This window comes from Trachurus japonicus, chromosome 17 (genome assembly GCF_045865225.1).
Source record: "Trachurus japonicus isolate A0001 chromosome 17, Traja_1.0".
Lineage (NCBI taxonomy): Eukaryota > Metazoa > Chordata > Actinopteri > Carangiformes > Carangidae > Trachurus > Trachurus japonicus.
This window is the reverse complement of record NC_140923.1, coordinates 9,201,340-9,226,838: the sequence shown is the minus strand read 5'-3', so window position 1 is coordinate 9,226,838 and position 25,499 is coordinate 9,201,340. Positions and strand designations below refer to the sequence as shown.

Genomic DNA, 25,499 nt, shown 5'->3' with positions numbered 1-25,499 from the left:
GGACAAAGACACAATCACTGGACTTGACTACCACAACAGGACCAGCAAAACCTGCAACCGCAGGAATCCCCACCAGCACCGGGAACTTCTCACCCTCACGTGACTTGGTAACGTAACTGGGTCTAGTTAGCTTACCTTGCACCTTGACTAAGCATAGAGTACTTCAACCATGCCAATGTATGTATTGATTGAAATCAGTTTAAATACTTGAGCTTTGTTGTTGTTGCTTTGTTGTTGTCAGCTATAGTCTCATATTTAGTTAACCTATGTTTAACATGCAACTTGAGCGTTGAACAAAGGACACACCTTTGTTCACCTCCCCCACATCACATGGGGTTGGTCTTAGAGGCCATCTTGGAGGCCATTTGGTTGTAAACCCCTTTGTCTCAGGACAAAGCAACCATCCTCCATCTTTCCCATTGTCTGAGATCACACTTCACACCTCACAGACACATGGTCACCGACACATAGCCATACGCTCTCACCAACACACACACACACACACACACACACACACACACACGTGTACATAGTGTATGTAGCTTGTCTTAGTTTCATGTTTTGTTATTCCATTTTCTAGATGTGTCCAATAAACTTCCTTGAAACTTTACTCGTCTGTTAATGTTGTACAATAGTGAGTATGCCAACCTCTACGCAGTAGAACTTCTAAATCCTTCAACTTTGCAGCTATTAATAATGTTAATTTGTTTATAATTATTAATTTAATCATTAAACAAGGTTCTATATTAATAGTTAGCACACCCTTATGAGACTGACTTTGGTACATTGGCTGTCTGGTGCCCCGAGGTGGATTTAATAAAATTAAATCCCATTAATAATTTTTGTAGTAATTATTAATATTTTGGTATTGATATTTTACTAATTTGATAGCCAATAACCCTCTTAATAACACTTTTCTTATAAGTTGGTATAACCCCAACATAAATGGTGCCCCCTTTGTGAGGCATCTAAATATTCTTAATAAATTACCTATAAATTGTGTTAGAGCACAACATTAAATGGTTTCCCCGTGCGAGACATAATTACACTTTCTCTTTAGTTGTGCTAGAGCACAACATGTGTGAGTAGCAGCAGGATGGATGTGCAGGTGTTTAAGTGCAGGTGTTTTTGCTCTTCACGCTCCTCATGCTACTTCAGCTGCCTCCTGTAATGTGCTGGTGTCTATTTTAGTCATTTGTTCCATGTTAACTCAGTGACAGTGCGTCATCATCATCATCATCGTCGACCTTCTGTCGCCCCGGGAGTTCAATAACTTAAGTGAGTTCAGCCTTTTTTTTATTTATTTTTTTAAAGGCCTCTGTTAACCCTCGTCCTGATTCCTGCTGCTCCCACTTATCTCCGCTGTCATGATGATACACTTTTCATCCTCAGCCACATTAACTCAACAACCCACGTTTCATATCTGAAAAATTACTGTTTCTGGTTCCTGTTGGAAAACTAAAGCGAGGACTCACGGGAAAATGTCCTGTAATTAGAAACTTTTCAACCTGCTGCAGATTCTTTACTCTCCTGCTAACTGATGTGAAGTTGTTTTGATGCCACAGCCTTGAACCCTGCAAGTTAATTCAAGTTTAGAAACTCTGTTAAGATCTAAATGTGTGTGTTTTCACTGTGTCCCAGAAATGAATCACACATTTTAGCAGCAGATTTTAGCATCATGTTGAAGTGTTGAGTTCATGTTGGGTCAAAACTCACTCTCTCATCCTGATTTCTGTAAAAGCAAATCAGCCAACAGCAGTTTGATAGTTAAATAACTGATGAAACAATGTTTTCTGAAATGTGAGATGTATGTAGATGCAACAGCTGCACCATTAATTCACAGAAGATTTTTGAAGAAAACTTTGTATTTAATCGTCCTAGAGGAAATCTTTTTCCTGGACACACACTGACTCTTAATTATAGAAAGAATACAAAATAACATGATAGATAGATAAATACAGGGTAACACTTTATAATAAGTAAGCATTAGTTAAGCATTAAATACTGAATCCATCATTTCTAACACATGAATACTCATTAGTATGTAGTTTATAAACACAGTTACTAATGTTTTACTCACCATTGATAAGCACTAACTGTATTTATAAACTACATACTGATGAGTTTTCATGCGTTATTAAAAGAATTCAGTATTTATTAATGCTTAACTAATGCTTAATAGTGTGTACTTATTATTATAAAGTGTTACCACACACTGTCCTTGTATGAATCACAGCATTTATCATAGTGGGATATTAGGATTAGAATAACATAAAGTGTTGAAATGTGATTATTGTGGATTATTATGATTAAATAAAGCAAAAAAACCAACGGGCTGGACGTGTTGTTAGGGGCTGATTCTTAAATATTAATATATGTAATGTAAAACAGATATAAAGTACTTTAAAATATGCTGAGCTACATATTGTGAACTTCTGTTAATGTGCAGATATGGGTGTAAAATTATATATTAGTGACCATTTAATGCTTCAGACTATTTTGAGAATCTTTTATAACAGACTCATGTTTTCATTCATCAAGAATAAAAGTCAGAGGTTGGAAGACGATCACATACCGTCGTAGTTCCCACCATAAACGGAGATTCGGCGGCGTTATTCTCATGACTCGCCACGAAACTGAAAGTAAAGAAACGCTGGTCGGCTCGCCCAGCATTTCCACCACCACTAATAATAACAAAATAACCATAGAGACAAAACCATAGATTTATCTAAAATGGACCATTAACAAGTGGTAGCATAGATTCATCCACATTAATATCAGACTTTTTTATAACCAAAGAGAAACTCCTCGTTGTCCCTTTAAATATTAATGTAATATATGTAATGTAAAACAGATATAATGTACTTTAAAATATGCTGAGCTACACATTGTGAACTTCTGTTAATGTGCAGATATGAGTGTAAAATTATATATTAGTGACCATTTAATGCTTCAGACTATTTTGAGAATCTTTTTTTTTAGAGAGACTTTCATCCTTTTCTTCTCTCCTCCCCCTCCAGAGGTGTCGGCCATCTTTAAGTCGGGCACGTCCGTCAGCTACACCTTCAAGGAGCCGTACGAGTTGATGAGGAACAGCAGCAGCAGCAGCAGCGGCGTCGCGCGGCCGTCGTCCATCTACTCCGACATGACGCTGAGAGGAGAGAACGTCTCGCTGAGCTTCAGGACCAATCAGAGTCCAGCTCTGCTGCTCTACGTCAGCTCCTACTACAGAGAGAACCTGGCTCTGCTCATCAACAAGCACGGTGAGGAGCAGCAGGGCTGTTGCTAGGAATCCTGGGCCTTTTTTCTTAAACTGCAAAAACTCAAAATCTTTCCAAGAATATTTGTCCTTTTTCTTGTTACAGTAAAATGTCTCATTTCTAGTCAAAACTAATTTCTTTCCACTTAAAATAAGACTCATCACCTAAAAATGAACTTGTTTTTAGATAATTTTCACTTGTTTCAAACAAATCTTCACTTGAAATAAGTAGAAAAATCTGCCAGTGAAAGTAAGTTTTTTGTGTTTGTAATAAGAAAGAAAAACTTGCTCCACTATCAGATTTTTCTACTTATTTCAAGTGAAAATCTGCTTGAAAGAAGTAAAAACTGTCTAGAAACAAGCTACTTTTTAATATTATTTTAAGTAGAATGAGATTTGGCAGACTTGGCAGACCCAAGCGTATCGTGAGGGTCTGCTGGGAACATCTGGCAGAATCCCCTGTCAGGGAGGTCTTCAACTCCCACCTCCGGGAGAGCTTTGACCGGATTCCGAGGGAGGCCGGAGACATTGAGTCTGAATGGACCATGTTCTCCACTTCCATTGTTGACGCGGCCGTCCGGAGCTGTGACCGTAAGGTCTCCGGTGCTTGTCGTGGCGGTAATCCCCGAACCCGGTGGTGGACACCGGAAGTTAGGGATGCCGTCAAGCTGAAGAAGGAGTCCTACCGAGGCTGGCTAGCTCGGGGGACTCCCGAGGCAGCTGACGGGTACCGGCAGGCCAAGCGGACGGCAGCCCGGGCGGTCGCGGAAGCAAAAACTCGGGTCTGGGAAAAGTTCGGGGAGGCCATGGAGGAGGACTACCGGTCGGCCTCGAGGAAATTCTGGCAAACCATCCGACGCCTCAGGAGGGGGAAGCAGTGCTCCGCCAACACTGTTTACAGTGGAGGAGGGGAGCTGTTGACCTCGACTGGGGATATCGTCGGACGGTGGAAGGAATACTTCGAGGATCTCCTCAATCCCACTGACACGCCTTCCGTCGAGGAAGCAGAGGCTGAGGATTCAGAGGTTGATTCATTCATCACCCAAGCTGAAGTCACTGAGGTAGTCCGGAAGCTCCTCGGTGGCAAGGCACCGGGGGTGGATGAGATCCGCCCTGAGTACCTCAAGTCTCTGGATGTTGCGGGGCTGTCGTGGCTGACACGCCTCTGCAGCATCGCGTGGCAGTCGGGGACAGTGCCTCTGGACTGGCAGACCGGGGTGGTGGTCCCTCTCTTCAAAAAGGGGGACCGGAGGGTGTGTTCCAACTACCGGGGGATCACACTCCTCAGCCTCCCGGGGAAAGTCTATTCCAGGGTGCTGGAGAGGAGAATTCGGCCGATAGTCGAACCTCGGATTCAGGAGGAACAATGCGGTTTTCGTCCTGGCCGTGGAACGCTGGACCAGCTCTACACCCTCCGCAGGGTGCTCGAGGGTGCATGGGAGTTTGCCCAACCAGTCCACATGTGTTTTGTGGACTTGGAGAAGGCTTTCGACCGTGTCCCACGTGGCATCCTGTGGGAGGTGCTCCGAGAGTATGGGGTCGGAGGCCCTCTGCTGAGGGCTGTACGGTCCCTGTATGACCGGAGCAGGAGCTTGGTTCGCATTGCCGGCAGTAAGTCAGACCTGTTTCCGGTGCGTGTTGGACTCCGGCAGGGCTGCCCTTTGTCACCGGTTCTGTTCATTATTTATATGGACAGAATTTCTAGGCGCAGCCAAGGGCCGGAGGGGGTACGGTTCGGGAGCCACTTGATTTCATCTCTGCTTTTTGCAGATGATGTGGTCTTGTTGGCTCCCTCGAGCCAGGACCTTCAGCATGCACTGGGGCGGTTTGCAGCCGAGTGTGAAGCAGCTGGGATGAGAATCAGCACCTCTAAGTCCGAGGCCATGGTTCTCGACCGGAAAAAGGTGGCTTGCACCCTCCAGGTCGGGGGAGAGTTCCTGCCTCAGGTGGAGGAGTTCAAGTATCTTGGGGTCTTGTTCATGAGTGAGGGGAGAACGGAGCGCGAGATCGACAGGCGGATCGGTGCGGCGGCCGCAGTAATGCGGTCATTGTATCGGTCCGTCGTGGTGAAGAAGGAGCTGAGCCGAAAGGCGAAGCTCTCGATTTACCGGTCAATCTACGTTCCCACCCTCACCTATGGTCATGAACTCTGGGTCATGACCGAAAGAACGGGATCCCGGATACAAGCGGCCGAAATGAGTTTCCTCCGCAGGGTGGCGGGGCGCTCCCTTAGAGATAGGGTGAGGAGCTCTGTCACCCGGGAGGAGCTCGGAGTAGAGCCGCTGCTCCTCCACATCGAGAGGAGCCAGCTGAGGTGGCTCGGGCACCTGTATAGGATGCCCCCTGGACGCCTCCCTCGTGAGGTGTTCCGGGCATGTCCCACCGGGAGGAGGCCCCGAGGAAGACCCAGGACACGCTGGAGTGACTACGTCACTCGGCTGGCCTGGGAACGCCTTGGGGTCCCCCCGGAAGAGCTGGAGGAAGTGTCCGGGGAGAGGGAAGTCTGGGGATCCCTGCTCCGACTGCTGCCCCCGCGACCCGACTCCGGATCAAGCGGATGAAAATGGATGGATGGATGGAGATTTGTTTTGACTAGAAATGACATTTTGACTAGAAATAAGACAAATATTCTTGGTAATTATTTGAGTTTTTGCAGTGTAGACTACATATGTATTATCATGTTTTATTAACTTTGTTTTGATGCTAATGCAGCATTACTAGTCAGGGTCTTATGCAGAATAATCCAGCCATTAGACTACTGGGGTTTTTTATGGGCCCCACTGGGCACTGGGCCCCTGGAATTATCATCACCTTTCTCCCCTATACAACGGCCCTGGGAGCAGGAGGAGGAGGAGGAGGGGGAGGGGAGAAGAGGAGGAGGAGGAGGAGGAGGAGGAAGGGGAGGAGGAGGAGGAGGAGGAGGAGGAAGAGGAAGAGGAGGAGGAAGAGGAGGCTTTTACTTTGAAGGAGTCATTCATTTGAATTCTTCTCCCTTTTTAATGACCTCAACTTTCTTTTTTTTGTTCTCAAAGTTTCTTCTCCACTTTTTTTGGGGTAAGATTTCCCCTCATCCTGTTTTTTACTCACTCGTACCTTTAATTGCAGCCTTTTTCCGCTTTTGTTCGCTCCGCTCCTTTTTTTGTTTTCAAACCTTAGATTATGAGTCGAAGAGAGTTTCCTTCTCGTCTCTCCTTCTTCAACTTCCCTCTCCTCACATCTCCTCCCAGCCTCTCATCTTTCTACCTCTCCACCCTTTCTCTCTCCCTCTCGTTTTCCACCATGAGTTTTGAATATTTTATTTTATTTTATTTTATTTTTTTAAGTGCATCATCTTCTACCTCCATGTCTCTGTCTGTTTCTCATCCCTCACTCGTCCTCTCAGGTCTCCTCAGCTCATTCAGGTTGATATTGTCGTCTATTATTTATTTTAAAACATTTTTAAAAAAAGCTTCTTGTTATCCTCACTTCTTCTTTCTCCCACTTCCTCTCTCAGTCTTCTTCATCAGTTAATTTCCATTTTACATTTCCATATTTCGCACATTCTGTGACAAACTGTAAACTGTTTTCTTGTCTGTAACAACATCTATTGCACGTCTGTCCGTCCTGGGTGAGGGATCCCTCCTCTGTTGCTCACCCTGAGGTTTCTCCTGGTTTTCCCTGTTAAAAGGGTTTTCCATGGAGTTTTTCCTCAGTCGATGTGAGGGTCTAAGGACAGAGGATGTTGTTACGATGCCATGTAAAGCCCTTTGAGACAAACTGTTTGTAAAAACGGGCTATACAAATAAAATTGCCTTGCCTTGCCTTGCCTTGCCTTAATTACCTCTGTCTTTTTTTCTTTCTTATTGGTTCTTGTTGCTCTCGCTTTTATTTTGCTCCACAGTTTCGAAACCTTAACTCAGAAGCTCTCCAGCAGACTTCTCTTCCTCCCTCAGCTTTTCCCTCTCCTCACATCTCCTCCCAGCCTCTCATCTTTCTACCTCTCCACCTTCTCTCTCTCTCTCTTTCCCCGTTCCTGTCATCTCCTCATGACATCGACCTCTCCTCCTCCTCCTCCTCCTCCTCCTCCTCCCTCTCTCTCTCCTTCCTCCCCGTCCTTTGCTCTGCAGCTTCACCAGATCTATGAGGATCTGTCAGACCTTTCCTCTCTCTGGATTCACCCCGTCAGCCTTTAATCTGTCCATCTGGAGCTGCAGCTATTACTGTACTGTATGTCTCGTCTCCAGCTGAAGAAAGAAAGAAAAGAAAAGAAAAAACAGTGTTGACTGGTTTTACCGGTGAGACCAGATGCTGTGATGCTGAGGGAACAACGGTTTGATGATGATGATGATGATGATGATGTAGCCGGTCAACGTGCTGCTGAATATCCTTCCTCTTGTGTTTGGTCACCACTGACCCCGTTTTCAGGTTTTAAATGCATAAAAGTTCCACATAGATTAGTTTATAGCATCATGGCTTTTTGACTTTGTCAGGAACCTTTATTTACGTAAACACATTTTTTTCACAAAATTCTAAAACGCTCTGGTTAAAATTATGACATTTGTGGTGTTCGGGTCAATTTTGACCCGGTTATAACGATAAGAACAACTAGAAAAAGCATTTCCAAGAATGGAAATGGTGTGAATGCTGAAAACAGCTGAACGCTGTTGCAGAATTAGCAAATAGTACAAGCAGTGATCACCATACAAATGTTTGACCGAGATAGGAATTGGACCCACAACCTCATGGTCAGTAGACTTTCACTCTGCCTCAAAGCCACAGTGTACACACAGTTGCAGAGACTGTTGTCTGTTGATGAGCTGCACTCTGTCTTACTCTGAAGTTAACGAGCCCAAAGCTGCACCTGTTGGAAACACACTGTGTCAACACCAAGAAAGCTTGAGAGTCAAGCTTGAATGACTTACAATGAAAATTTCTGTGAATTTCAGGCTGAGAGCAGCAGTTTCAACATGAAGCAAGTTATCAGAAGTCAACAGAGGACGACTGGGAAAATAATTCACTATAATTGTTGTTGAGGCAAGATTTGAATCAGGAATCGAACCCACAACCTCATGATCACTAAACCTTTACTCTGCCGCTTCGCCACAGAGAGCACAGACATAAGCATGTTGCCATTGTAATATGATGATGTGCTGCAAACGGTGGCAGAAGCAATTAAAGCGTCTCTTAACGAACACCTGTAACCAATTGAGGGTAGGGAGCAGAATTCAACATCACATAACAAGATTGCTCAGCCTGGATTCAAACTAGTGACCTTGGGGTTGGCAAGCGGCCACCTTACCAACTGGACTACAGACAGAGTTGGGGAGAAGTTACAAAGTTGAGCTCCTCCTCCTGCTGCTGTGAAAAAAATGCATTGGGCTGAATGAGAGCAGAGAGCTCCCTGGCTGCATTTAAAAAATATTTTAAACTAGAAAAAGCATTTCCAAGAATGGAAATGGTGTGACTGCTGAAAGCAGCTGAACGCTGTTGCAGAATTAGCAAATAGTGCAAGCAGTGATCACCATATAAATGTTTGACCAAGGTCGGTATCGAACCCTCAACTTCATGGTCAGTAGACTTCAACTCTGCCTCTAGGCCACAGTGCACACACAGTTGCAGAGACTGTTGTCTGTTAATGAACTGCACTCTGTCTCACTCTGAAGTTAACGAGCTCAAAGCTGTAGTTCCAGTGCAAATCAATCTTAGTGCAGTGGTATAAACAAGAAACATGTTAACACAAACCAAGATTGAAAGAGGTAAAGAGAATAGGTGGGGGCGCATATGCATTATCAAGTTTGATCATGTGACCAGACCAAGTGGTATTGGTTAAAGTTCAAAGTGGCTGACACACTAACAAGACTGCTCAGGTGGGATTAGAACCTGTGACCTTGTGGTTGGATGGCAGGAACCTTATCCAATAGGCCATTCCAACACTTCTGATGAAGTAGAGGTTGAGGCTTTGATGAATGTGAGATTTTTCAATGATGCTTAAAAAAGCATCATAAATGAGCCATTTGAAGTTTGTCTACAAATCAGAATTTGAATGAAGTCTCTAGCAGAAAGTACGACATGAATGAGGCAGGAATCGAACCCATGACCTCATGATCAATAAACCTTTACTCTGCCACTTCGCCACAGAGAGCACAGACATAAGTATGTTGCCATTGTAATGTGATGATGTGCTGCAAACGGTGGCAGAAGCAATTAATGCGTCTCTTAACGAACACCTGTAACCAATTGAGGGTGGGGGAGGGGAGCAGAATTCAACATCACATAACAAGATTGCTCAGCCTGGATTCGAACTAGTGACCTTGGGGTTGGCAAGCAGCCACCTTACCAACTGGACTACAGACAGAGTTGTGGAGAGCTCTCAGCATTGGGCTGAATGAGAGCAGAGAGCTCCCTGGCTGCATTTAAAAAATATTTTAAATTATTATCTAAGTCTCTTTGCATTTTTGACCAGAATTTTAGCCAGAAGACAAGTGTGGCTACAAAACTGGAGAAAATAATTTGTCTAGAGTTTAATTTGCAGAAAAAGTTAAATATTTGAAAAAGTATAAATAGTTAAAAAGAGAAAAGTAATGCCGATAAAGTTCAAAAAAAGCTGCACGTTTTGATATATGAATTGTTGAAATAGCACAACACCTAACACACTAACCATATGGCCACAGAGAACCTGAGTTACAATGAGCTTTATACTATGAGGAATCAAAGACTGTCCAATGACAGCTGAATAATTGGAATCAAAAGTCAAGCAATGATGTGAAATGACTGAGGCAAGAATCGAACCCATGACCATATGATCACTAAGCCTTTACTCTGCCACTCGGCTACAGAGAGCACACTGCTTTCAAGACTGTTGTCATTCATTGTAATGTGATGATGTGCTGCAAACTGGTACGAGTAATCAAGGAGATACCAAACACCTGTAACCAATTGAAGGCGGGGGAGGAGAGCAGAATTCAACATAACATAACAAGAGTTCTTCCCTTGGATTCAAACCGGTGACCTTAAGGTTGGCAAGCAGCCACCCTACCCCCTACACTACAGTGGAGTTGTAGAGAAGAGAGGTTGAGACTTTGATGAATGTGAGATTTTTCAATGATGCTTAAAATAAAAAGAAATTAGTATAAATTAGCCACACCAAGTAAGAAGAGGACTTTTTTGTGACCTGTGACTATTTTTTGGTGAATTAAAATGAATTAAAAAGCACCTAACAGCAAGTTACAAAGTTGAGCTCCTTCTCCTGCTGCTATGAAAAAAATGCATTGGGCTGAATGAGAGCAGAGAGCTCCCTGGCTGCATTTAAAAAATATTTTAAATTATTATCTAAGTCTCTTTGCATTTTTGACCAGAATTTTAGCCAGAAGACAAGTGTGGCTACAAAACTGGAGAAAATAATTTGTCTAGAGTTTAATTTGTGGCCGTGCTGACAGTTTAGCCAGAAAAACTCTAGAATGTTTTTTTGCCTCTATCCACTCTGACACCACTCTAGCTCTGCTCGTTAGACGCAATACACACCCATTATAAAGCTGAAAAAAATCAGAAAAAGTTAAATATTTGAAAAAGTATAAATAGTTAAAAAGAGTAGTAATGCCGATAAAGTTCAAAAAAAGCTGCACGTTTTGATATATGAATTGTTGAAATAGCACAAAGTATGAAGGACTAGAAGAAGACCGTAAAAAGGCGGAAGAAAATGGCCAAACAGAAGAACAATAGTGTGATTCACACTAATAATTGTTTTAGTTTGTTTTACAGCTGATTTAAGACCCTAACACCATGAATGATAGCAGAAAGCTGACACAAGACGAAGGATATAACAGAAAAACCACTCACTCATGTGTTTAAGAAACTTCTGAGTCCAGTAATTATATGAAGAGTTTGGCTTTTAAAGAGAAGAAGTAGGAGGCTCTTTGAATTTAAAACGACGTCCTCGGCATCAAGCGGCTCTTTGCTGCTGGATGAGCTGGACATGGATTTATTCTGGTGTTAATGACTCAGAGCTGATGGATAGCAGAGTGCTGAAGGGTTGGTGGTCTGGTCTGGTCTGGTCTGGTCTGGTCTGGTCTGGTTTTAATCCCTGAGAGGTTTCTCCTCTTTGACCTCAGACTGTGTTTTTCTTTTTACCCTCGACTGCTGCTGCACCCAAACAAAACCCTTTAACTCGGCCTCTTTACAGAGCAGCTTCTTCCACACACTCTCTGGTAGTGACTTCTAATCATTGTGTTAGATTTATCTGCCTTTGTTTACTTTTGAAGTACTTTAACTTCCTCTCCTTCCTCTGAACTCTTAAAACATCAGAGACTTTTTTGTTAAATCTGCACTGGGAGAATTATTCAGATTTAATTATATCATTCTGTTATTGATAGGGAATTAGCTCTTATCCTCTTAATATAAAAAAAGAAAAAACTTTCTTAATTAATAGAGCAAGCGCACAAAATTACCTTTGAAGGATTAAAAATGTGTTTATCCTTTTAGCCAAGATTATGAGACACAGCGAGGCCGAGTGCAGGAGGAGAAAACTAGTAACGAGTTGGAAATGTTGGTGATGTTTCTGTTCTAACACTGTGGTTTCATATGTGTGTGTGTGTGTGTGTGTGTGTGTGTGTGTGTGTCTTTGTGTGTGTGTGTGTGTGTGTGTGTGTGTGTGTGTGTGTGTGTGTGTGTGTGTGTGTGTGTGTGTGTGTGTGTGTGTGTGTGTGTGTGTGTTGTGTGTGTGTGTGTGTGTGTGTGTATGTGTAGATGAGCTGGAGGTGCGGTACAAGCTGGACAGCAGCAGAGAGGCCGAGGTGCTGAGGAGCAGAGTGAAGAATCTGTCCAACGGACAACTACACACTGTCACAGTCAGGAGGATGATGGACTCTGTGTCTGTGCAGGTAACACACACACACACACACACACTTTGTTTACATTGTCTATATGATTATTATTTACACATGAGTCCCTTAAAGGCATCATGAAGCCAGCTGAGGTCCTAAATAAATAGTTTTAAAGCAGAAGTAAGTGATATATTTGTGTTAATCTAAGTCTTAAATAGTTGTATCTTCCGACAGCAATCACTTCTATAGAGTGTTTGGTCTGAAACACGGGTCTGTCAGTCACTCTGCTCTGCTCTGAGCCCAGGAGAAAACTTTTATCGTATCCTACAGTTTTTATCCAATGAGGAGAGAGAACGGCATGCAGGGCTGTGTGTGCAGCCAAGGAACGCCGTGAATGTGGTGACGTAGGGACGAGGACTGTTATGGTGCGTTCAAGGAAACTCGTATTTTTCCGACCGTGAACTCGTACCAGTTCGATCTGGTACGAGTTCACGGGTCAGAAGTTACGAGTGGTCGTTATAGTGACTTTCACCGGTAAAACTGGTCAGAAAAACACGAGTGGGTTGCCTGGAACGCTACAAAGTCGTAAGTCGTGACTTGAAGCTGTAATTTACGATTTCAAAAGCCTGCCTGGAACGCAGCATTAGCCAAAACCACCGGATCGCTGACTTCTGCTTTAACCAAATAGTTTTCTCTCATTTGACTAGAAGTGACATTTTGTTTCCATTCGACAAAAGTAAAATCCAGAGTTTCATCTCCTTCTCACTCCATGATTCACATCAACAACATATTTAACTTTGTAAAAGCTGCAGCTTCTTCACTCTTCAGCCTCCTACTGACTTCACCTGCTGCCGTCTGCAGCCAGGACAGGAAACATCAACATCATCGACTTGTCTAGACTGATTTACCAGAAACAACCACCTGCAGTTTGGAGATGAACAACTAGCTAAAATAAATGAGAACTTCCTTTAACTATGATATGAAACATATGCAGGTTGAAAGTTAGTTGGTTGGTTGGTTACTTAGTCTAGGCTATATTTAACATATTGCTGCACAATTACAGTCATACGCCAACTGGGCCGTAACAGTAGCAATGTAATCATATATCACAATACTGCCAAGTGTAATATCCAATTTGCAGGAGCTGCAGTTTTGTTGATAAAGGTTGAAATATGTCAGAACATTGTTGTTGCTGTTTATTTGGTACAAGACAAACAAAAATCACATCATCAAATCACAATATGATTTAAAAATGAGTTTTCTTTTGATTATAAAGTTCACCCTAGAATGATATTTCGCTCATTATCTACTCACCCTCATGTTGACTAAGGGCTGGAAGAAGTTTCAGAGTCCTCCGTCCCTTCTCTGAGTTACAGGGGGTCTCGGCATAGCAGTGCATTTCAATGCAACGGTTGCAAAGGGACACCGGAGCTCTTCGTAAAAAAACACACACAAAAAAACATCCACATACCTCCATGCTGCTCGTATGTAATGTCCGTCTTGTGCTGAAGCCCCAAATTGCGTAATTGTCCCGAAAAAAATTAAATAAGTCTATATTTTAAGCTTGTTTGTAGCAGAAGCTTCTTGAAGCTCCTCTTCCTGGTCCGTCCAAATCTCGCGTGATTTGCAGTAACCGCACTGACGCATGCTGACGCCGGCGCAAATCACGCGAGATTTGGACGGACCAGGAAGAGGAGCTTCGAGAAGCTTCCGCTACAAACAAGCTTAAAATATAGACTTATTGAATTTTTTTCGGGACAATTACGCAATTTGGGGCTTCAGCACAAGACGGACATTACATACGAGCATCATGGAGGTATTTGGATGTTTTTTTGTGTGTGTTTTTTTACGAAGAGCTCCGGTGTCCCTTTGCAACCGTTATATGGACATGCACTGCTATGCCGAGACCCCCTGTAACTCAGAGAAGGGACGGAGGACTCTGAAACTTCTTCCAGCCCTTAGTCAACATGAGGGTGAGTAGATAATGAGCGAAATATCATTCTAGGGTGAACTATCCCTTTAATGTGGATGAAGCTACGTTACCACTTGTTAATGGATCCATTTTTGATAAATATATCGTTTTGTCTTTATAGTTATTTTGTTATTATTATTTAGTGGTCGACTCGACCAACATTTCCTAGTTTCCTACTACGATGCTGAATCGCCGTTTATGGTTTACCGTATGATCGTCTTCCAACCTCCGACTTTCATTCTTGATGAATCAAAACATTCTTGGCAAATGTTTCCAAAACTCCTCGTTGCCCCTTTACTAATAGTGCATGCATGGTTTACATCACACTTATCGTTGATTATCTGATCACACAACGGCTTTAACTCCACCTGTGAGTGGAGGAGTTAACGGCTGTGGACAAATACACCAATAAACATTTACAAGCACGATGTGGTTGATTTTAAACCAGGTTGTTTAAATGTTTATATTCTGATTCTAAAGGCTGAACAGAGAGACTTCAAGTTCAAGTGTTTTTGTGCAGTGGGCTGTGTGTCGGCCTGTGAGTCTTGTAAACCCACATCTGCTGCTGCTGCTGCTGCTGCTTTTCCCCTCTGCAGCCTGTGTGGACAAACGTGTAAAGATGCTTAACATGTAGTTTTTTTTTTTCCATGTTTGCAAAATGAGTCTCAAGGATAAATTCAAGGACGCACATCACAGGCAGCGTGGTCCAGCCCTCGCTGTGTGGACTGAGCTGCTGCTGTACCGACTGTATTGTGATATTGTGATATTCCCCTTCATAATAAAAGCCTCCGTCAGCATGTTGAGCCCAGTTGAGCTGCTGGACGATGAAGTGAGGACAGACTCAGATGAAATATGAAGCATCTTAATGGTATCTGGATCTGCTGAAGCTCTTATCTTGTTAGCAGCAGCCTCAGATGATGAATGAGGTTAAAACTCCTTCCAACCAACCGGTCTGCAGCAGCCTGAACGCCGCTGTAATTATTATCAGCAACACAGTGAGATAAATAACAAGGTGACCTCATCTTGAATGGGCGCCGCCCCGCTGATTCACTGTGCTGCGTGGAGCTGCAGTGAAATATGAGCTGCTTCTCATCTTATCATTTCCCATTACGCTGAATCGTTTCATCTTCAGTCGCACGTTGAGGTGGCATCTCAACCAAGATCTGAAAGATATCTCATCTCAGCAGATATTTACAATAGATTTACATAAAAACGGTCCTTAAAAGATAAGTCCTAATGATTCTGGAGCTGAAACTTTTATCTTCACATATGATATCACAGAGGCTTTGATATTAGAAACCACTAAAAGGAGGGAATTAATTCATTCTCCTTCTTTCAGATCGACCAGAATGACAGAGAAGACTTCAACCTGACATCCGACGGAGAGTTCAACACCATCAAGTCTCTGGTGTTGGGTAAAATGCACGGTGAGTGAAGAGGCAACAAGCTAAAAGCAGAGACGAGAGAGAGCGAGAGAGTTAACAGCTCCGAGGTGTTTGGCCTCGGTTAAAGTTTAAGAAGGGTTAAAGCAGCTAAGACTGAAATATCACACAAATTATCTGAAAAAGAAAAATATATAAGAAACACACATAGAAGGTGAATCCACCCACGTAGTGTACGATAGATAGATAGATAGATAGATAGATAGATAGATAGATAGATAGATAGATAGATAGATAGATAGATAGATAGATAGATAGATAGATAGATAGATAGATAGATAGATAGATAGATAGATAGATAGATAGATAGATAGATAGATAGATAGATAGATAGATAGATAGATAGATAGATAGATAGATTCTATTATAACTCAGAGTTCAGGGTTTCAGAATAAGAGTCTAAAGTTAAAGTAGTGGAGTCCAGGAGATGAAACGGCTGCAGCAGAAACTGAACATCCGCTTCTCATGGTGAATTGTCTCTAATGTGAAGTAGACCAAACAAAAACCTGCAAAACTAGACGCACAAAAAATATATATTATATACATATATATACATACAACATATTAAAAGGCACAAGTGAAAGAGTGCTTCAGACGCTGAAGTATTTATACCTCCACTGTCTGTTACCACTTGTCTCTGTCTTTTCTTACAGTAATAAATTAAGTTCATCTTGTAGAGTCCAAATTATCCAGTGAGGAATATTAAATAACACAATAACATTATTTTAACATTTTTTTAGTCTTTCTTCATGAGTGGATATCAAACATGAAATAATTATCCAAAATACGGATGAAAATCTGATTAAAATGCTGATTGGCAGCTCCCACATTTGATTTCAAGTCCACTTGAGCGATGCTGGTTTCATGAGATGAGACGTCCTTGTCCTCAGATGTCCTTTCATTTTCTAACCAGCAGAGATGAATAAAGAAAGAGCAGACGGATGGCCAGCTTTAAGCAGCCTCAGGACAAGTAGGAATATATTTAGCATCAGAGAGTTCAGAGTTAAACCAGGAGGACGCGCTTTTTTTTTTCTTTTTTTTTTACTTTTTCCCTCCAACGCACCTGCACAGATTTTTAAACCCGGAGAGAAAACCACTTCTGCTCCTCTGAGAGGGTTAAACCACGTCGTCATCCAGCTGCTGCTTTAAGTCCAGGACGGGGACGAGGGGTGAGACAGTAATTGGCTCTGTCATGACTTATTCATGTTCCCTGTGAGCGGGGCATCAGACACGAGACTCAGATACAAGCTGTTACTGTACTGTAATAACAGGACGAGCTGAGAGGCTGCAGGCAACTACACACACACTGTCACAGCAACACACACTGTCACAGCAACACACACTGTCATAGCAACACACACTGTCACAGCAACACACACTGTCGGTTTGTAAAGGGAAACAACCGGATATTAGTAAAACATGAGTCAGTTATTTGAAGTAGATTTCACCAGATGCATCAATCAGGTGACACCAAGTACCAGATTTGTTTTATTGAAGTGGCCCTTTACTGGACTTTCAACACACGTGCAGTAGAAGTGTATGATAGTGTAATTTGGTGTTATAAATTAGGTTTAATTGGTTTATTATTCCTTATTTTGAGAAGATTTCAGCAGATTTTGATTCACTTCCACAGATGCGTGTGATTTAATTTATTCATTTCCTGGGTTTTTGGCTCCGCTGGTGCAGGAAAAATCTAATTTACCTGCATTTCTGAGCATGAAAATTGTCCAAAATCTGTGTTTTCAGAATGCAAAATTGTTTTATTTGCTGGTATTTGAAGTAGCTTTCACCAGATGCATCAATCAGGTGACACCAAATACCAGACTACATCTGTAAGTGTTGAGTTGTTTTATTCAAGAGGCCCTTTACTGGACTTTCAACACAAGTGCAGTGAAATAAAACATGCAGAGGTGTATGATAGTGTGATTTGGTGTTATAAATTAGGTTTAATTTGTTTTTTTATTCTTTATTTTGAGAAGATTTCAGCAGATTTTGATTCACTTCCACAGATGCGTGTGATTTAATTTATTCATTTCCTGGGTTTTTGGCTCCGCTGGTGCAGGAAAAATCTAATTTACCTGCATTTCTGAGCATGAAAATTGTCCAAATCTGCGTTTTCAGAATGCAAAATTGTTTTATTTGCTGCTCTTTTTCCAGATTTGTCTTCAGAGTGAGAAAAATCTAACGTGAGATAGTTAAATGCACAACAAATTCTATGATAATATTAATCTATGAGTCACGACACGCAGCTCTCTCAGTGTGTTTTGCCTGTTTGGATGTAGATCCTCAGTCAGCGCAGCGCGGCGTGTTTTAACCCCGTCATGTCTGTCAAACCAGAGGAGGCAGAGAGTCAGATCAGGATCAGAGAAGCAGCAGGAAAGCTGGTTTTCCTGTCGTTCCCACGGCGACCCCGTCATCCATCAGTCTAACTAATGGACCCGGAAGGAGAAACAGAGAGGTGATGGAGCGAGAGGAGCGCAGCGGCCATGTTTCCTCTCCTCAGTCGACATGCAGATGTGTCACCTCTCCGTCATCTGACAGTGATGCAGCAGCAGGTTGTTTCCGCGGCGACGGGAGGTGAACGACGGAGGGATCTGAGTCAATAAAACGAACAGATAGAGGGCGAGAGAGAGTGCACATCTGTCTGGTGGAGTGATAGATGGAGGCTGCAGGCTGAAACCACAGACAGCCTGTCTACTGTAATGAGGCCGCGTGTGAGGTTATGTGTGTGTGTGTGTGTGTGTGTGTGTGTGTGTGCTAATCATTAGGATCAATGTACTGCCACTGTTCTCCTGCTGCGTTAACAGCCCGGTGTGCAGCCGAGTCGATGTACCTGTCAGTGTGTGACATGATCTGTTGGGCTAAATCACCTCAACTCCAGAGCTCAGCCTCTTCAGTGAAAGGCTAAAAGTTCAGCTCCTAGAGCAGATAGATGAGGCTTCACTCCTTTAGCTCTGTCTGTGTAATGTAAAAGGCTTCGCTCTGGAAACTACGGCCACTGCTGCATATTTGTTCCAGTCAGAGTTTCAGAAAACCGTCAGTATCAGACAGGCACAGTAAAGGCAAGAAAATATCAAACGCAATCTCATGTCTGTCCAGTAAATATGATGATAGTTCCTGCAGCGAGTTAGCGTAGCCTGGCATAAAGACAGGGAACAAATGGAAACAGCTCCAGGACTTGTCTTATTATCATTTAACACAAATTCAACATAAGCAGGGCTCTCAAGTTTTGAACTTTGCTTGGAGCGAGATACATTGTCATGCAAAAGTGTCACATTCCCTTTACATTTTAAACAATAAAGGGTTATTTTCATCTTTTACATTTTCAAAATGACAGAAAAGGAAAAGGAACTGCAGCAAAGGTTTGGGCACCCTGCATAGTTAGTACAATACCTAGTAGCCCCCCCTTATGTTTCCCTTCTTCACTCCAAAACTGTAGAAAACAAAAATAATACATTGATATTGCATAAAATATTGCAAAAGAGTGTTTCATGTTTATTTTTATGCCTTTTTGAGATCATTTAATCTTCCACTTGCTGAACTGTCCACATTAAAATCTTTTTACAAGTGCCTGCTACCCATCTGAGCTACACAACACACAGTTTTTATCGAGTTTTACACTCTTATTGTTGAGTTGGCGGGCCATTAAACGACCTGCCCTGACTCACGATTATTATTATTTTTCTTCAGCCACATCATTACGTGGCCTTTGTCCATATTGCCGTCTGGTCATTCCCTTGCTGTCTGCAACCTGTGCACGCAGTCAGAGCATTTGTGTGCATTCGTGGGACACGTGCTTGCAGCGCTGCAGAAACCCAGACTTTACCCAGCAACAACAAATACTGTTTTCCAATTGGCTGATAGGTTGCCAGTTCAAGACAGTTAGATAGAGCATCAGCCTTCATATCATCCGAGTTTTATCACTTCTCAGCGTGAGAAATGTCATGTGTGTGAGCGTGTGAGCATCATGTGAGCTGAACATGAGATTACGAGTAGCTAGCAGGCAGATTCTGCTACATTCAACATAGCCAAGATATTTTTATGCTATGATAAGATAACCAGGCTCCAGCTTCATTTTTGAGAGGGACCCGTGTGCAGGGACCAGGGCGCCGCCATAGCTCAGCTCATCCATACCGGAAGTCACGACCGGAAGTTGCTCTTCTTGGTGTATATTATTTCTATGTTATTCTAAGAACCCCCCCTCTCTCTCTGGCCTGTCTAGCCTCTACCTGCTCTTTTACTAAACCTAACCAACTCCTTTCTTCATTGCCTAACCCTAACCAAAGCACCCACCAACGACATTTCATTTCTTTTTTCTCTCTCTCTCCTGGTCTGCTGTCAGCAGGAGCGGCGGGGCTGGGCGGTAGCCGTTAGCCGTTAGCTGTTAGCAGCATTTTTTAATAACTCAATAACTTAATAAACGATCCATGCAAAAACATATTTAGTTAGCTCAATCATGTTGTAACTAAGATATCCGCTGGAAAAAAAATATTTTATCATGGACCATTTGAGTTACTGAGTTGTTGTTTTTTATCTGAGAAATGATACACACGAAGAAGAGCAACTTCCGGTATGGATCAGCTGAGCTAATGGCGGCGCTCTTTTCCCTGCATACGGGTACTCTTGTAATTTTTTGTCAAAGTATTTTGTCTATATGTCTTGTCTTGTTAGCATTCAAATAATATGTAGGCCTAAATGGTTGCCTCATAAGAAAATGATTTTTTTCCCAATGTTTACTTAGTCAGAAGCTCTTCTCTTCTCTTCTCTTCTCTTCTCTTCTCTTCTCTTCTCTCCTCTTCTCTTCTCTTCTCTTCTCTTCTCTTCTGTCCAGACTCTGAAGACCTGGACCCGGACCTGGCCCGGTTGGGGTCTCTGGGCTTCACCGGCTGTCTGTCGGTCGTCCACTTTAACTCCATCAGTCCTCTGAAAGCCGCGCTGCTGCACCCGGACACCAGCCCCGTCGTCATCACCGGACCTTTAGTCCGCTCCACCTGCGGCTCCCCGGCTTCAGCCAATCCCTACGCAGCAGAGAACACACACCACCTGTCAGGTGAGAGGGGGCGGGGCCAGTAGCCATGGATACAGGACGTCCCAGAGGGCTGTGTTGTGTTGTGTTGTGTTGTGTTGTGTTGTGTTGTGTTGTGTTGTGTTGTGTTGTGTTGTGTTGTGTTGTGTTGTGTTGTGTTGTGTTGTGTTATGACCGCAGTAAAACATCAGGGAGTCAGTTCTGTGCAAGGAGGTCATGTTTACATAGACATTATTTCTAATTTTAAAAAAGTCAGAGTTTGGATTAGGGATGTTCAATATTGGAAGTTTTGCTCTCCGACATGCTGATGCTGTCCAAAACTTAATTTCCAATTCCGATAACAACCGATACAGATATGAAAGCCTTTTTTTCCACAAAAACTAATTAATAACATATCTCCTGTTGGTAATTTACACATTACTGTCCGTATGCCTACTTTTATAGTGATGCCCCACTGGATGAATTCCATGAATTAACATTGTTTATTTGTTTATACACACGTGAGAACATGTGGACTATTATTGTGCGTCTGAAGCAGCTGTGGCAATAATTGATTAGTGAATTAAGTAGCGACAGTCCACCGCTACTTAATTTGCTCCGAAATCCTGGAATTATGTTATCAGGTTTTCATTATCGGCAGAGAAAACGATATGGACAGATATTACATTTTTATACTAATATCGGGCCGATATTATCGGTCGCCATTACCAGACATCCCTAGTTTGGATGCATTTAACCATGTAATGACTGTTTTTTTAGCCACGTGGGGGCAGTGGAGATGAGACGCACTTAAGTTTATAAGTTAAAATGGTGAACTGGTCACAAAAACTGGTGCTTCATCATAAATGCAGCTGTAATAGAACAAAATTATTCATCTTGAGTCATGTTCAAGTCAACCTGAGGAGAATGTTTGAAAAACTTTTGGTCTCCATTTAACTCCTTGGGGAATACAGTATTATGGCTTTTTATATATTCACCAGCTGTGTTAGTTTGCTGTTTGGTGCAGGGCAGAAGGTTTTTTTTTAGAGCTTCTTGTTTCACTGACTCTCATTCTGAAGCTCTGTTTTCACAGCTTCATTTCACACATAGTTATTATGAAAAATATTGATTAAAGCTTCTTTAAATGAAGTGTAAACCTTTAGCCGGGGGGCGATTGTTCCAGAGTATATTATATGTACAGTATAATTAAGCTGCCGTGTTTGGTCTGCTGCAACTTGGAGGAGAAGACAGTGCTGTGTGTGGTGGGATGGGTCAAGAGGAGATAGTGAATCTATCTAAAGTGAATCTTATCCGATGTTTGTAGAGTTGTTTGACTAAAAAAAAAAAAGGCTCAGCTAGAAAGAACTTCCATTCATCAATATTTAACAGATTGACTGGGTTGTTTTTGCCTCCTCACTGCTCTTCTGATGTGAATGTTTCCGACCCCTTTTTAACATCATGTTTAAGTAAATGTTTAATAGCAGGTTGGCTGAACGGCTCACAAAGAGAAAAAGGACTGCAATTAAACGTTTGAACTGTGATGAACCCCTGAGAATAATGAGTGTGTAGAAATCGCTGAGTGATATGTCACATCCTTTATTTTTTCTCTCGGCTTTTTCTTCCTGTGTGTGTCTGGTCTTGGTTCTTTCTGTGTGGCGTAGTATAATGGACTCATTAAGTATGTACACCTTGGTGAGGACACTCCTGACAAAGAGCTTGATGAGATAATTAATTTGGACCACGGAGGTTGTAGCTTCATTCATTTCCTCTCAGACTGCTCTCATCCAGCTGCTGCTGTATTTCCTGTCTGCTCTCAATGATGATGCTGTGATTTTGTCTCTAAATATATTTTCCCATCTGTTTACTCTCCCCTTTTTCCTCTTACTCTCCTCTCATGTAATCATTTCTCCACAACATTACCTCCTCTATTTCTTCTTTGGCCCTTTGGTTCTGTCTATTCCCCTCTTTTCCCTTTCTCTCATGTCCTTATTCTTTCTTCTCTCTCCCTCTCTCTGCTGTAGACCAGTCTGGTTCAGTGGGTTCAGGTCAACCTTTAGTCAATGCCATCAGGACCGACTCGGCTCTGATTGGAGGTACTCAACTGTTTCACTGTCTCTCACTGTCTTGTGTCACTGTGATTTTCTCTCAGAGTCAGAGATTACACTCAATATTTCAGCGATGGCAGATACATTTTGTTGAAAGGTGACGTGACGGGCAAAAAAAAAAGAGATTCCATCAAAAGGAAATAATATTTTTTTGCTCCTCTGTGCAGCCACATTGATTCAGAGTATAGATTGAATGGTTTCTATAGTATAAAGAGTTCATATAGAAGAAGAAAAAAGTCAAAAGTCTTTTGAAACTGTCCATTAAATGTCCACGACTTTGTGTCTCAGTGCACAAAGCACAGCTGAACTAATTAAACCTCTGCTGAAATGACTTGCTGATGGAGAAACTTTCACACTGTTATCTTCAAATGCGCGGACAATTTTTGAAACCAGAGTAATATAGTGCGAAATTAATTTCAGCACATATTCTGAAATTCCAATTAGACGAGACGTTCTCCGGATAATGAAATGTGCAGAACGAAGTCCGAATGTGTGAAATTCTGCTGGTGAAGTTAGATTAGGACGACCGGGCCGCAGGCACAAAGAGGGGAGGGGAGGGGAGGGGGGACAGGAAGTCATGTACAGTAGTTTCACAAAGTCCAGTGTGATGGACTTCAGAGAGAATCAGTCAGCAAAATGTCACAGCTAAACTACAATATTGGTATTTTGCATGTTATACCCTCAATATTTAACATAAATGACACTAATTTTCATGAATGTCTTTTTGACAAAAACAAGTAAGCTAACTGTTGTGTTGTAGCTAGTGTTTGGAGTAGTTTGGAAAAAGCCTGCTGTATCCGACCGAAAAAACCTCAATGTAATCTGAGCAAAAAGGAAATGAGATCATTTCATCATTGTTGGTCATAAACAAGTTTTAAGTCCCTGCAAACTGAAATATCTCACAAAAAAAAACCATTTTAGTGACATAGGCTACACTTAAAAAAGTTTGAATATGTTAATTCTGCTTGATTTGTTGGAGCTAAAAAGCTTAAGTTGTCATGTTTTCAGCTCTTTTGTGATTTTCTTTGACTGATGTCACTCTTTTGTTTGTTCCAACAGATAAAGACATAAACAAACAGCTACGTAGCTTAGCCAATACTAAAAACTAACCTTCTCAAATCTTCAAAATGATCTGTTGTTCTGTGCTAAACACTAACCTTTTCAAACTGTTTGCCTAATGAATGCTAAACTAGGCTAAACCCAACCCAGGATTTAAATATTCTGATAGGGATAATTCAACATTTTGTCAAATTGGCCCATTGCCATAATCCCTATAGTCATAGCAGTAGGTTCGTTACCTTTAATTGTCGGTGCAAGCTATTTTTAGAACAGTGGAGCAGAGCCGTGAGCTGCTCAGAGAAATACAGAGACTGTTGATGAAAAACTGTCCCTGAAGGCAACGCACATCAGCTGTTTTGCATGAATTTCCCTCTAAAACAACTCTGTGTGGTAACGTTGTGTTATTATCTCATAGCGTGGTGAATGTGCAGCTCACAACTTGTCCACCAGAGCGTTGTGGAGTTGTTGGATTGTGTATTTGATGAGTTTGATGAGAGAAACCAAGAAATCCCATAATGAGCCCCCGTAGCGTAGCTCTGAGCAGCTCACGGCTCTGCTCCGCCGTTCTAGAAATAGCTTGCACCGACAATTAAAGGTAACGAACCTACTGCTACGACTATTTGCCAAAATGTTGAACTATCCCTTTAACATGAAAAACCAGACGACAGATAAACATTTCACTCTGGTACTACAGTAGTTCATTAGCTGAAACTAACGCACCCCGATACCGCAGTCGTCTGTGTATTGTGCTGTTGTGTGTTTCTATTGAACAGAAATGTCTCAGTATGTCAGCGCTGCAGGTAAATAAATATCCCCTCGTTGTGCGTCTGCAGGTGTGATCGCCGTGGTGATCTTCGTGGTTGTGAGCGGCCTGGCGGTAACGGCCAGGTTCCTGTACCGGAGGAAAGACACGTATCGGAGTCAGGAGGTGAAGGGGGTCAAACAGGACGACAGCCAGGACTTCACCTTCAACAACCAGACCACCGAGTCCCAGAACGACTGCAGTGAGAGGAGGGAGTATTTCATCTAACCAGAGGACGTTTCACCTTTAACCAGGACTTCACACTGCTCAGAGACACTGGACACGGACGCACAAGTGACTCTACAGAAATGTGGAAAGCAAAACAAACAAAAGGAACAAAAAGAAAAAGAACAATGCACACAAGTGTTGTCTTTTACTGTCTGTACTGTACATACTGAAACAGAGCTGGACTGGATATCCTGTTTCAGAAATTGTAAATATTACAAAAAAAAAAAAAATGTAAATGTTGGAACAATGTCTACAGCGATCTCTACTTTACTTAACGTCACTCTGTCAGTCATACTGTAGTGAAGGAGCTGGAATTACCATGAAGGGAAAGAAAGTGAATTTTGTTTTTATGGATTATTAAAGCAGAAGTAAGTGATATATTTGTGTTAATCTAAGTCTTAAATAGTTGTATCTTCCGACAACAATCACTTCTATAGAGTGTTTGGTCTGAAACACGGGTCTGTCAGTCACTCTGCTCTGCTCTGAGCCCAGGAGAAAACTTTCCTTGTATCCTACAACCTTTATCCAATGAGGAGAGAGAACGGCATAAAGGGGCAGTCCTCTCTGTGTGTGCAGCCAAGGGATGCGCCTGAATGTGGTGACGTAGGGACGAGGACCAATAGATCCATCATGAGGGCGGGGGCTGCTAACTCCATCTGCTGACAGGAAGTTAGAGACAAAACCACCGGATCGATCGCTTACTTCTGCTTTAACGTCACTCTGTCATAGTGAAGGAGCTGGAATCACCATGAAGGGAAAGAAAGTGAATTTAGTTTTTATGGATTATTAATGTTAAGAGTCTTTTCAAACACAACAGTTTTATTTTATT

General features: G+C 42.3%; 1 protein-coding gene across 1 annotated transcript in view; it reads left to right on the top strand.

The window, feature by feature from the left end:
* The window catches only part of LOC146970090 (contactin-associated protein-like 4), a 209,853-nt gene extending 185,183 nt beyond the window's left edge, over positions 1-24,670 (top strand). Inside the window, exons 20-25 of the mRNA XM_085804603.1 lie at positions 3,021-3,263; positions 11,981-12,114; positions 15,369-15,456; positions 20,303-20,521; positions 22,498-22,569; positions 24,474-24,670. Coding sequence (XP_085660729.1) covers positions 3,021-3,263; positions 11,981-12,114; positions 15,369-15,456; positions 20,303-20,521; positions 22,498-22,569; positions 24,474-24,670 — 953 coding nt within the window. The remainder of the gene's footprint in view (positions 1-3,020; positions 3,264-11,980; positions 12,115-15,368; positions 15,457-20,302; positions 20,522-22,497; positions 22,570-24,473) is intronic.
* The last annotated feature ends 829 nt before the right edge of the window (positions 24,671-25,499 follow it).